Source organism: Glycine soja, chromosome 5 (assembly GCF_004193775.1).
Source record: "Glycine soja cultivar W05 chromosome 5, ASM419377v2, whole genome shotgun sequence".
Taxonomy (NCBI): domain Eukaryota; kingdom Viridiplantae; phylum Streptophyta; class Magnoliopsida; order Fabales; family Fabaceae; genus Glycine; species Glycine soja.
In genome coordinates this window covers 38,946,845-38,959,917 of record NC_041006.1, presented here as the reverse complement: position 1 = coordinate 38,959,917, position 13,073 = coordinate 38,946,845, and the positions used below count along the sequence as shown (strand labels likewise).

At 33.0% G+C, this 13,073-nt stretch overlaps 3 protein-coding genes across 3 annotated transcripts; all 3 read left to right on the top strand.

Moving 5' to 3' along the window:
• Positions 1 to 634: 634 nt before the first annotated feature.
• Positions 635 to 1,231, top strand: LOC114411379 (pentatricopeptide repeat-containing protein At4g19191, mitochondrial-like). Its single transcript, XM_028375079.1, has one exon. It carries the CDS (start codon positions 635 to 637, stop codon positions 1,229 to 1,231), a length of 597 nt encoding a protein of 198 aa, XP_028230880.1.
• Positions 1,232 to 4,208: 2,977 nt separating this feature from the next.
• Positions 4,209 to 6,085, top strand: LOC114413153 (cytochrome P450 CYP736A12-like). The gene is made up of 2 exons (XM_028377385.1): positions 4,209 to 5,119; positions 5,332 to 6,085. Exons 1-2 carry the CDS (start codon positions 4,250 to 4,252, stop codon positions 5,953 to 5,955), a joined length of 1,494 nt encoding a protein of 497 aa, XP_028233186.1. The 5' UTR covers positions 4,209 to 4,249; the 3' UTR covers positions 5,956 to 6,085.
• A 1,321-nt stretch (positions 6,086 to 7,406) lies between these two features.
• LOC114413152 (pentatricopeptide repeat-containing protein At4g39620, chloroplastic-like) lies at positions 7,407 to 10,524 on the top strand. Its single transcript, XM_028377384.1, has 3 exons — positions 7,407 to 7,706; positions 8,239 to 9,501; positions 10,090 to 10,524. Exons 1-2 carry the CDS (start codon positions 7,434 to 7,436, stop codon positions 9,466 to 9,468), a joined length of 1,503 nt encoding a protein of 500 aa, XP_028233185.1. The 5' UTR covers positions 7,407 to 7,433; the 3' UTR covers positions 9,469 to 9,501; positions 10,090 to 10,524.
• Positions 10,525 to 13,073: the final 2,549 nt, after the last annotated feature.

The window sequence follows — 13,073 nt, the reverse complement described above, 5'->3', positions numbered from 1 at the left end:
AAGATTTGCCACGTTCTTGAACCCAAACTCACCCTGACACCACCTACCTACCCTCTTCCGTTTCCAAAGGCTACAGTAAAACTTGACCTATTTCAAAAGTACAAGTCTCACTTGAAATTAAATTTTTTAAAATCTTTATAAGTTGTCTTGTGTTTGGATTTTGGAGTTTGTGGGAAGATTGATCTCATATACATGAGATTGGGTCATGGAAATCCATTATTGCTCCCCTTGTATCTTGGAAGATATGCGAGTTTAATCCTTAATGTTATTGCAATTGGTATATGGCTTTTGTTGTTGTTGGCCGTGATACAACAACAATCTTAAGGATTTAAATAGCTGATAATGCTCATGTCAGATTTCTGCTTGTAGTCTAAACTTTTGTGTATGTCTTCAACCAAAAGTGTTTAAAAGTTACGTTAGACTCAAACTTGTGGATAAAGTTAAAATAAAGAAAAACATCACAATTTTAATTAAAAATTATTATTTAATGATATTTCACTGTATATATATATATATATATTATTTTTTGAAAAAAAAAATTAAAAAGAAGGTGAGAGTTAACAAACAAGGGTGGCGATACATGCCATTGTTCGGGGAAACAAGCATTCAGCACACATTGCAACAGCAATGAGAAATGGTAATCCATTATTCTGGTGTGACTCTGTGCATCAACCGTTTCTCAAATTTATGGACGTGGAACTCCAACATCAGACACCTTGTCAATCAGGGCCATGCCCAAAACGCACTTGTTCTCTTCCGCCAGATGAAGCAAAGTGGCGTCACGCCCAACAACTCAACCTTTCCCTTCGTCTTAAAAGCATGTGCCAAACATTCCCATCGCAGGAACTCCCAAATCATCTATGCCCGCGTCCTCAAATCCTGCTTTCAGTCCAACATTTTCGTGCAAACCGCCATGGTTGACATGTATGCCAAATGTGGTCACTTGGACGATGCACACAACGTGTTTGTGGAAATGCCCGTGAGGGACATTGCTTCTTGGAATGCAATGCTGTTGGGATTCGCTCAGTCTGGCTTCCTTGATAGGCTGTCCTGTCTTCTACGTCACATGAGGCTTTCTGGAATTCGTCCGGATACAGTCACTGTCTTGCTACTCATTGATGCGGTTTTGTGCGTGAAAAGTCTGACATTTTTGGGTGCGGTTCATTCCTTTGGGATTCGGATTGGTGTGCATATGGATGTTTCTGTGGCATATTCAAAGCTGATGAAATGAATACAATAATGGAGAAATGGGCCGGGATAGAATCCATAAGCAAGTACAAGTTATATCCTTTGTGGTTGATTTGTGGAAAATAGTTATGTATAGATACTTGTGATTATGGTGAAATGATATCTTTTTTTAAAAAAGTATGTTTTTTTATCATCGTCAAAAGAAAAGATTTTATTGTGAATGAATAAGATATTGAATAATTATTCATATCTAAAATCATAATTATTAATATTGATCTTTTTCATGTAAAAAGGAAATTTTTTGTTATAATAGAAATAAAAGTAATATTAATTATTCAAAAATTGAAGTTGATTTGTTTTATAAAAGGAATATATCAATGAATTTGTATGACATGGTTTCATAGGTTGAAAAAGAAGAGATAATTTTTTTTTTTTGTTTTTAAAAAATAATTCAATGTAATCATTCTTATAGTATTCCCACACTTATCTCAATAAAAAAATACATTCCAGCGCTAAAATATTTTTTTTCCACCGTGAGAGACTTAATCCGCTATCACAGTGGAGGAAAACATGACGTATTATTTGGTTAAAAGATGAAATTGTGTGGAGAGAAATAAAAAACGAGTGAGTCCCACATTGGGTATTTCTTTTTTAAGATTATTGTATTTAATTACAACCCTATGCTAATAGATTAAAACAAATCAATCCATTTTCTCATAATTTTTCTTGGTTTCCTAATTTATTATGAGTTTTATATACAATGTGTTTAGACACATTTTTTATTCACATCTATGTTACTTTTTCCTGTCAGATTGAGAAGAGACAGAAGTCATTAAAAGTGGCTTTTGCCTTAATGCGATGAAAGGTAGTTGGTTCATGTTAATCAATAAATTTTAAAATTAAGGGATTCTATTATAATTGATTAAATAAAATATATGAATTATTGTAAATATTTGTTTTTTATTTTTATAGATAAAAATAATAATTTTTAAACATTCACGTAATCGGTTACATTGTTCTATTTTTTTTTTAAAATTGTACAGAACAATCTTTTTTTTAATAACAATTTAATTTCTTTCATCCCAAACATCTTCAAAACTTTATTCAACCCTTCAACTAATCAAATAATATCAATTAACACTTATATGAAACATTACACACTTGATTTATTTTAATTTCAAAACAATCTTGAGATTCGATCTATTAGATTGAATAATTTTAATTAGGCTCATGATCTAAAATGTCATTATTCAAGGAAAGCCAATCAAGCACAAGCACATTGAACAATAAACAAATAACTCAACTACAAAGTTTCACTTCAAGTGTGAAGTTTCTTCGTAAAACACCTTTCTTCTAGCAATCTTCATATCCAATTGCATGCACATCATCATCTCTCTCAAATATAAAATGGAAAAGAGAAAAAAATTTAGTCACTTATAAGTTATATTTATGAAAATAAGTTATATAAATAAGGTTGTATATTGTAAAAAGAGAGATATGATGGAATAAAGAGAGATAAAGAGATAAAATGTGTCACATAAGTTTTATTTAGATCTTGTCCACGAATTTTCTCTTTTAGCAGTGATCATGGGCTTGTATCAATTCATCCCATTCTTAAGACTAAATTTTTTGTCCCTTTCTTAAAGTTTATGTTTCTTTTCATCATCATCATCATATTATTATTATTATTATTATTATTATTATTATTATTATTATTATTATTATTATATGCTTCAAAAGATGTGAAACTTATTTTTCTAAAATTTATTTGGGATTACATTTTTTCTTTAAAACCATTTATTAATAATAATAATAATAATTATTATTATTATTATTATTATTATTTGTTTAACAATAGTAAGTTTATATTTAAATTATTAAAAGATCTATAACATTAAGTATGTGGATTGTTCTAGGTTAACTGGTGTTCTTGAGTTTTAGTTTTGAATGAACATATGTCATTATGTATTTAAGAGGAAATTTTATCATCCATCATAATCTTATTTAATTTAACTTAGATCATCTCTTATAAAAAATAATAAAAAATTATCGATAGATAATTAAATAACTTAATTAATGAAATATTCATCTTACATTAAGAAAAATATTGGTCATATAAAATATTAATAATTTTATTTTCATTATATATATAAGTTTGATGTTAATTTTATATGTTTACAAAACTAATTGGACAAAAAGTCTTTTAAAATATTATTTTTTATATGAATCACATCAGTTTATATGGGCAAAAAGAAGATAGAAACATAAATGTGTACCTTATCTATCCTTTTGTTCTTTTTCGTTCTATTGTTTATGTTTTTTTCTCCCATTTTTTGATATTACTCTATATAAAATACTAAAAGTTAATCAAGTGAAAGTTTTTGAAAAATTAATTTTAACTATACAAAATTTTAAACATCACCAATAATTAAATAGATGAAAAGAGAAAAATATTTACCATTAAATATTGGATAAAATCTAATTAATCTAATGCAATAACACTTTTTATCATCTATATTTATTTCATCTCTCGTCTCTCTATTTTCTTCCGCAGTTGCTCTCAACTCTACTAAATCAACGAGACAGACGTACGTACGTGTTCCCACTTCAGCCTCCTTTAAATTTTTAATTTCTCTCCAATTCTTCTTCTCATTCTATTATTTATTCATACTTTTTTTAACTTTAGTTCTTTTGTTTTTAGTGCATATATAAGTGTGAGAATGGCTTGAAATAATCCAATTTGGATATTGCAGCATGCAATAAAAAAGATAAGTTTGCAGCAGCTGCACTTTAAAATCTAAACACGCGGAAATACCAAAGTATATATATATCTTGTGCAGGCGCCGAGTCGTTCAACTAAGGCGATGGCCACGGAAACATCGAGGTGCATGTCTTGCTCTGACCCGTAAATACCAATTATGATACTCATCACTCGTCATGAATCATGTCACAATGGACACAAAATACATTATATAAACCCTGTATCACAAAGACACAAACATCACTCCACAATTGCTTCATTTTGGCAGCAAAAATATATACACACTTGGCAATAGCAACGATGATTTGGATAGCCATTTTTTTGGTTTCTCTTGCTTATATGTGGCTACGGAGAATTAGCAAGAACAAGGCAAAGAAATTGCCACCTGGTCCCAGAGGGTTGCCAATTTTGGGAAGCCTTCACAAGTTGGGACCAAATCCTCATCGTGACCTGCACCAACTAGCCCAAAAATATGGACCTGTCATGCACTTGCGCTTAGGTTTTGTGCCCACCATTGTTGTTTCTTCTCCACAAGCTGCTGAACTGTTCCTCAAGACCCATGACCTTGTCTTTGCTAGTAGACCACCTCTTGAAGCTGCAAAATACATCTCTTGGGAGCAGAGAAACTTAAGCTTTGCTGAATATGGCTCTTACTGGCGCAACGTGCGCAAGATGTGCACGTTGGAATTGCTAAGCCACACCAAAATTAACTCCTTCAGAAGCATGAGGGAAGAGGAGCTTGACCTGATGGTCAAGCTTCTGCGAGAGGCAGCCAAAGATGGAGCTGTTGTTGATCTCAGTGCCAAAGTTTCAACACTCAGTGCAGACATGTCTTGCAGAATGGTTTTGGGGAAGAAGTACATGGACCGCGACTTGGATGAGAAGGGGTTCAAGGCTGTGATGCAAGAGGGAATGCACTTAGCAGCAACTCCTAACATGGGAGATTACATTCCTTACATTGCTGCACTTGACCTTCAAGGCCTAACCAAGCGCATGAAAGTAGTTGGCAAAATCTTCGATGACTTCTTCGAGAAAATTATTGATGAACACTTGCAATCAGAGAAGGGTGAAGACAGGACAAAGGATTTTGTGGATGTCATGTTGGACTTTGTCGGTACTGAAGAATCTGAATACCGCATTGAACGCCCCAATATCAAAGCCATATTGCTGGTAAAATGAATAACACCGTTTAGCCTTTTTTTCTACTCTCTATATAACTATCTATCTATACATATTAGCTGCTAGTATATGACTATATATATACGAGAAAAGGTGCCATGACGAACATATGAAGTATCAAATGTTCTACATTAAGTTGGCGGCTTTTAGAACTGGCTGTCAAATTCTCACTCTCTTTGACACGTTTTGTTTTTTTGGCAAAGGATATGTTGGCTGGTTCAATGGATACTTCTGCTACAGCAATTGAGTGGACGCTTTCAGAGCTCCTAAAGAATCCAAGGGTGATGAAGAAAGTCCAAATGGAATTAGAAACTGTGGTGGGTATGAAGAGGAAGGTGGAGGAATCGGACTTGGACAAGTTGGTGTATTTGGACATGGTTGTAAAGGAAAGCATGAGGCTCCATCCGGTGGCACCGTTGCTCATACCACACCAGTCCACGGAAGATTGCATGGTTGGAGATTTGTTCATACCTAAAAAGTCAAGGGTGATAGTGAATGCATGGGCAATTATGAGAGACCCAAGTGCTTGGGATGAGGCAGAGAAGTTCTGGCCAGAGAGATTTGAAGGAAGCAGCATAGATGTGAGAGGGCGTGAGTTCGAGCTGATACCATTTGGGTCTGGCAGAAGGGGTTGTCCAGGATTGCAATTGGGTCTAACTGTGGTTCGTCTAACAGTGGCACAGATTGTGCATTGTTTTGATTGGAAACTACCAAAAGACATTTTGCCAGATGACTTGGACATGAAAGAGGAGTTCGGACTCACAATGCCTAGGGCCAATCATCTACATGCCATTCCCACGTATCGGCTTTCCAATGAAAGGGATTAGGAAAAACAATTTCATAGTATGTTTAATTAGGTAGATTTCAATAATATTTATGGAAAAAATAAGTTACCCTTTCTCTTCCTTTTTTTTTATCAGTAAAAGTGAATAAAATGCATTAATATTGACCCTTTCCCTTCCTTACCTTCAAGAAATAATAGTTATGTGTCTCAAGACTCTCTTGTTTTAGAGTATAGATGGGAACATAACTCAAGCGATTATAGTGACTTGTATGATCCTTGTCAAGTTTTTCAAAGTGCAAAAGGCAATGCTCGATCTTTCACCATACGCCTTAGCAAACAAAGCAGTTCTTGGTTTCTAATCTGTTGCTTTTTAACTTTCCCTACAGGCGACTTATGACTATGCACGGATGTTGTTAAGATCAAATGAGCTGGGTATGCATAAAAACGAAGATATGGCTATGGGAGTAGGCACAAGAAGTTGACCACGATATGTGGCAGCTGAAAGTAGATTGATGATATATGTGACAAATTGTGAACTAAAAGTTGGTCAAAAATGTTTCGTCAATACTTGAAAGTGTTCTATCAACCATATAATACTGCATGTAACAATATCGGTACAATAGTGTTATATATATGACTATATATAACACTATTACTACTATTTATTTTCTCAATGTCTTTTTTGGTGTGTAGTAGCATAAGTATCAATACAGCATTTTTTTTTAGGTTAAAACATCAAGACCGTCTGAAAAAGAGACTAGCAACTACGATAAATCTAAGTAAATGAAAAAAGGAGTCATTGAAGAAGCCATTCACCCCCAAGTAATTATTTAGATCGAATGTGTTTGTTTTTTAGTTTTAAATTTTATTTTTCAGTTGTTTAGAATAAGTGAGAGCAATCTAAAATTTAGAAAATTACTAAGACTAGCTATTAGTTCTTTTGTTGTATAAAGAGATTCACAACTGAAAAAAATATCTTAAATCCTACAACATATAATGAAAACTAAAGTTATCTTTCACAAAATTAGTTTTGAAAAATTAATTTATTAAAGTATAAATGTTCAATAAAAAAAACTGTTGAAATAAATAAAAAATATAACACGATAGAAAAATAATAAAATTATGATTTATTTTAAAAAACATAATAAGAAAACTAAATAAATGTATTGAGAATAAAAATAAAAGAAAATATAAAAAATAAAAACTAAAAATAAATATTTAAAAAAATATTAAAAACTACTTAAAAAATAAACTTATTTAATAAACAGTAAAATATTAATTAATAAAAAATGGAAAATAATTGAAATAACTTTTCAAACATAACCTAGGTTGCATTTAAGGAATGTCATATTTTTTGAAAGCAGTTTCATTTATACGTAATAAGATTTATCTTTTCCAATTTGCATGTTTATTGTAAGAGGCCAGGCTCAGGCCTTTCTAGTCATCTATTTGGGCTTTTTATTAAGCCCAATGTGGGAGTGCGTAAATTGAATCAATCTCTGTGTTTGAGTTTGAGTTCCCATGTCTAGTCTATCTTCTTCTCCTTCATTTGCAAGCTACGGTACCCATCCTGGCGCGGCCCCACTTAGCCGAATTTCATGCGGTGCCAGACCCAAGAGGAAGAAAAGCAACCACAATTCGGAAGCGCAAGAGCTGGTTCGTTTGCTCACGAGCAACGACAAAGAGCCTCTGCTGAAGACGCTGAACAAGTATGTCAAGCAGGTCCGAACCCAACATTGCTTTTTGCTCTTCGAAGAACTCGCCAAGCACGACAACTGGCTCCAATGCCTTGAGGTCGCTCACTTCCCCCTTCTTAGCAATATCTTTTAAGCTTTTTAATCTTTCATCGCTTTTGGTGAACAAATGCGCCTCATGTGTTCCTAATTGCATTCGCGGACAATTAATAAACCTTGATGTTTGGGCCCCAAATCACGTTTGCCTTCGTTTTTTAAAACCTTTCTTTTATCATTTGTAAAATTGTTGTCCGGTGCTGAAAGATTTATTATTATTATCCCTTTTTAAATAAAATTAGTACATTCTCTCGTTCATTAAGATTGGCCTTTTATGCATATAACAATGGTAATATCAAAAAATATTGTGATGATAACTGTGATATGACCTAGAATGTGAGAAAAATAAACAAATAAAGTGTGGGAAAATTAACGGCAATGAGCAAATCGAAATGGATACTTCTCATTGTTTTAATATATAGTATATACAGTGCAAGAACATAGTAATATGCATTAGTTAAAATAGGGGAGCATGAATGATGATGTCAATGGTTATCTCTGTCTCATTGTAGTTGTGAATTTTGTTTGGCATTCAGGTTTTTAGATGGATGCAAAAACAACGATGGTATATTGCTGATAATGGGATTTACTCAAAACTCATATCAGTTATGGGGAAAAAAGGGCAAACCAGAATGGCTATGTGGCTTTTCTCAGAGATGCGTAATACTGGTTGTCGTCCTGATACTTCTGTCTACAATGCGCTAATTACAGCTCACCTTCATTCGCGGGACAAAACAAAGGCTTTGGCTAAAGCCATTGGCTACTTTCAGAAGATGAAAGGAATGGAGCGGTGTAAGCCCAACATTGTTACATACAACATTCTTTTGAGAGCTTTTGCTCAAGCTCGGAACGTGGAGCAGGTCAATTCTTTGTTTAAGGATCTTGATGAGAGCATTGTTTCGCCCGATATTTACACTTTTAATGGTGTGATGGATGCTTATGGTAAAAATGGGATGATCCGCGAAATGGAAGCAGTGCTTGCTCGAATGAAAAGCAACCAGTGTAAACCTGACTTGATTACCTTTAACTTGCTGATTGATTCCTATGGGAAGAAGCAGGAGTTTGGTAAGATGGAGCAGGTATTTAAAAGTTTGTTGCGCTCAAAGGAGAGAGCATCACTGCCCACGTTTAATTCAATGATTTTGAACTATGGGAAGGCAAGGCTTAAGGATAAAGCAGAAGATGTTTTCAAGAGGATGACTGACATGGGTTACACACCAAGCTTTGTTACGCATGAGAGTCTGATCTATATGTATGGCTTCTGTGATTGTGTCTCCAGGGCTGCACAATTGTTTGATGAGCTGGTTGAGTCAAAAGCTCACATAAAAGTTTCAACCCTAAATGCTATGCTTGATGTTTACTGCATAAATGGTTTACCACAGGAAGCAGATTCACTGTTTGAAAGAGCAAATAGTATAAAAATATATCCAGATTCATCAACATTTAAACTTCTTTATAAGGCTTACACTAAAGCCAACCAGAAGGAGCTTCTTGATAAATTGCTGAAGCATATGGATAAAGATGGTATTGTCCCTAATAAGAGGTTCTTCTTGGATGCTTTGGGTGCTGTTGCGTCTTTACCAGCAAATTCAGAATCTGCTAATGCTGCAACTGATTCAAAAACAGCAAATTCAGAATCTGCTAATGCTGCAACTGATTCAAACACATCAAATTCAAAATCTGCTAATGCAGCTACTGACTCAAACAACCCCCAAGAGTTTTCAAAGTTGGCTACTCATGTGAAGAATATTTTGGCTCATCAATGACTTGTGTACAAACAGCTCAGTTTTTGTGAGATGGTATACTTATCCTTTGCCATCACTTCTCTATCACATGACATCACTTTCCTTTTTTTACTTTTCATAATGATGCTATTTACTTGAAATTATATAATTCATTTTATGAGATGCTACTTCTCTGTTCCTGTACTCACCTTCAAATTTCAAACTCAGGCTTGTTTTTGGTTTTCAGATGATAAGCTCTGAAGAATTATCCTTTATTATTAATAATTTATGCAAGTACCTTCAAATTAGGAATTCACAACTACGAAACCTGGGGCAACTTTAGGCATTTTAAAATACTTGGTTAAATTGACATCTGATGCTGAAAATTAATATTCTTAGGACAAAAGAAACAAGAATACAAGAGATGATGTTTGCTTATTTTCCTTACTGGTCTGAGTATAATGTTTCATTACTGGTCTGTGTATAAAATTGATTTCGTATGATTTGCTTGATTTGTTATCTTGTAAAGAAATTTATGAGAACAACAGAATGCAATTTTATTCTTCACTGTATTTGTTTTTGGTTTCCTTAAGTTGCGTCTGTTCACTTTTAAGTTGTATCTGTTCACTTAAACATGTTTTTTTTCTTGCTGCTTGTTGCAAGTTTGCCAGTTTCAAATGAAGCACTAAACCCTTTTAATGAAGTTTAACCAACAAAGAGATAGGCATAGAAGATCAAGATCCTATTGCCTGGGCTTCACATGTTGTCTGGCTTTGCCTTTCATGTCCGGGTTCATTTTTGTTCATAGGTATAGATGTATTTCCAGCTCATTGCCCCTTGTCTTGGCACTATGATCTATCAAATGAAGAATGCATCAGATCTGACCGCTACCAAAGCTAATTAGTTGATGACAACCAATCCAAAAAGAGCAGACTTGCAGCTGAAAAGCAATGTGTAAATCTATAACTAACAAAATTGAGTTATTAACAATGGTCTTATTGATAATTCATGTACAATTATCATTCTGATGTAATTTTAAATCAAGATTAAAAGCTTGAGCTGTCATGTTACTGAAAGTACCAGAAGGAATTCTCAATTGATTGTGTGACTTGCTGGAGCGGAGCTTTTTAAGCTTACATAGTAACCATAGCCTCCCAAACCGTTTGCAAAAGAATTTTAGACTATATATATTTTTTATTTAAACGGTTGACCACGACCAATAAGGTAGAAGCACTAGTAAAGAAAGGAAATTGCATGGTTTTGAGTTTTTTGTAAAGGAAAAGTGGGAGACCAAAAAGATCATTGAAGGAAAATTGTTGAGAAAGATTTCATAGTAAATATATCTGAATATTTGGTCTCTGACCGATCCGAATGATGTTATATGATTTGTGTAACCAATCTCGTCTAATATAATAAAACTTTTGATGATCGTGGTGGTGGTGATTAGTTTAAAACACCACACCACCGCATATCCATTGAATAATATAACTAATTTAAAAGCAATTGATGTCTCTTCTTTATTTATAACTATTGACGATTTTCCCTTTGATTTAAGTCAAGTTGAATATTACTTTAGCATATTTTTCCGTTTGCCTCATGAATAAAATTTGTCTGGCTTCGTCTTTCACGACTGGGTTCATTTTAGTTCACAGGTATGAATTTATTTCCAGCATATTGCCCTTTGTCTTCGTGGTATTGTGGCCTATGAAGAATGCATTAGACTGACAGCTGCCAAAGCTAATAAGTTGGTGACAACCAATCCTAAAAGAGCAATGAGTAAATCTGTAACTAACAAGTTGAGTTTTTATCAATGATGTTATTGCTAATCCATGTACATTGATAATTCTTAAGTAATTTGAAATCATTACTAAAAGATTGATTTGTCATGTTTTCTGCACAGTACTGAAAACAACAGAGTAATAATAAAAAGTTATGGCATAGGCAGATTATTCACTAGTAAAAGAAAAGAAAAGTCGGTGCAGGTGATTAGTGAATTCATCTTCCAACTATGCAGATACTATTTGCTGTTTTTCAAAATTTGGGTGCTAGAATTTCATGGTTCAATCACAAATTATCTTTATGCTGATGTTGTTATCACAAATTACCAACTATGCATTATAATTAATTTGTGGACATCATACCACCTATTTAACACCTAACATCTAATTAAATATTGAGATACATGATTAAAAAATATAAATATAATAAATTATATGATGTGATAGAAGAAGAAACAAAATATAGTCAAAGTGTTTAAAATAGAAAAATACCTACCTTTTATTACTAATTTTTTTAAAAAAAATCAAGAAGAGTTAGATCTAATGGGGTTTATCTCTCACAAGGTGACAAAAAAGGTCTGAATCTATGCTATAAGAGGTATTTACGTTTGATGCCTAATTATCTCCGAAGAAACATGTCTTAAGGGAAAAAAAAAATACTACAAAAATAAAATAACTGGTGATGACCATGGGTCCACAAATTAAAATCTTAGCAAAACTGCAAAGATAGTAGAGTGAAGAAAATCTATTTTTGGACTATCCCACACTATGAGTTGTGGTGGTCCCTCCGCTCCGCATTGTTAAATTTTAATATTACTACTTTTTTCAGCTTGAATGGGTTGCTAGGAATTTTATTTTCATTCAACCTTATAAGAATTACTCAGTTAACAAACTAGGGAGGGAAAAAGGTACAAATGCCAAGAGGAAAGTAAGTGAGGAGAAAATACTTGAATACCATGAATTCAAATAAATAAAATAGTTTTTTTTTCGATTAAAAAGGTGCAGAATGCTAGTATTATATATTTAGTGAGAAGATTACTAACAAATCCGTTTGAAACAGTCTTAATAAACAATTAAGATATAAAAAAAAAAAACTGAAAAATGATTCAAATAGCATTCTTGTTTCCGTATGTATGTAAAATGAAAGTGATTGGTGAAGGGTGATAGAATGCGACCAGTGTAGCACCGAACATGGAGAAGGCTGGGATTATGACAAGTTGATACTATAAATAATCCGGTGTTTCCTTGTTTTGTGCGTCGCGGATAAGACCCACAGATTCTGAATCTTGGATTGTTTATCGTGCAATGGCTATGCACTGATCCTGCCAGCAGAGCATAGCCCCATTTGTATGTAAGACAGCTAGATTCCCATCAAACATGATCTCATTATTCAGATCATAATCATCGTCTTAATCTTAAGTTCTAAACAGACACGTCTGTGTTCTGAAAAACACACCCACACGTACTTTTGTTTGGATTGCATGTATTCTTTTTTTATAATGAAGAAATATTTGAGGACTTTACGTCTTTATATGATAAATTATTTGTAAACTAAATATTTCATTATTGTTTTATATGCATACATATTATCTATTTTTAATTATATAAAATATAAATTATTTATGACAAAAAATTAAATTATATTCATATAATTTAAATAATTATTGTATCATTTAATAACCTCCTTAAAAACTGAGTTGAATTAACAAATAATTAGTATAACAAGGAAATACAATGTTCAATATTCATGATTGTGAGTCATGATTTTTTACATGAAAAAAACTTATTTTTTACTAAACATTTCCTTAGGTTGACAGAATGTTTAAGAAGAGTGCTAATAAGGTAGTACTTCTGATGCACTATTTTTAA

Coding starts and splice junctions, on each gene's coding strand:
- LOC114411379 (XM_028375079.1), top strand. CDS start 635: ATGGTAATCCATTATTCTGGTGTGACTCTGTGCATCAACCGTTTCTCA.
- LOC114413153 (XM_028377385.1), top strand. CDS start 4,250: ATGATTTGGATAGCCATTTTTTTGGTTTCTCTTGCTTATATGTGGCTA. Junction 5,120..5,331: donor ATATCAAAGCCATATTGCTG/GTAAAATGAATA, acceptor TTTTTGGCAAAG/GATATGTTGGCTGGTTCAAT.
- LOC114413152 (XM_028377384.1), top strand. CDS start 7,434: ATGTCTAGTCTATCTTCTTCTCCTTCATTTGCAAGCTACGGTACCCAT. Junction 7,707..8,238: donor ACTGGCTCCAATGCCTTGAG/GTCGCTCACTTC, acceptor TTTGGCATTCAG/GTTTTTAGATGGATGCAAAA.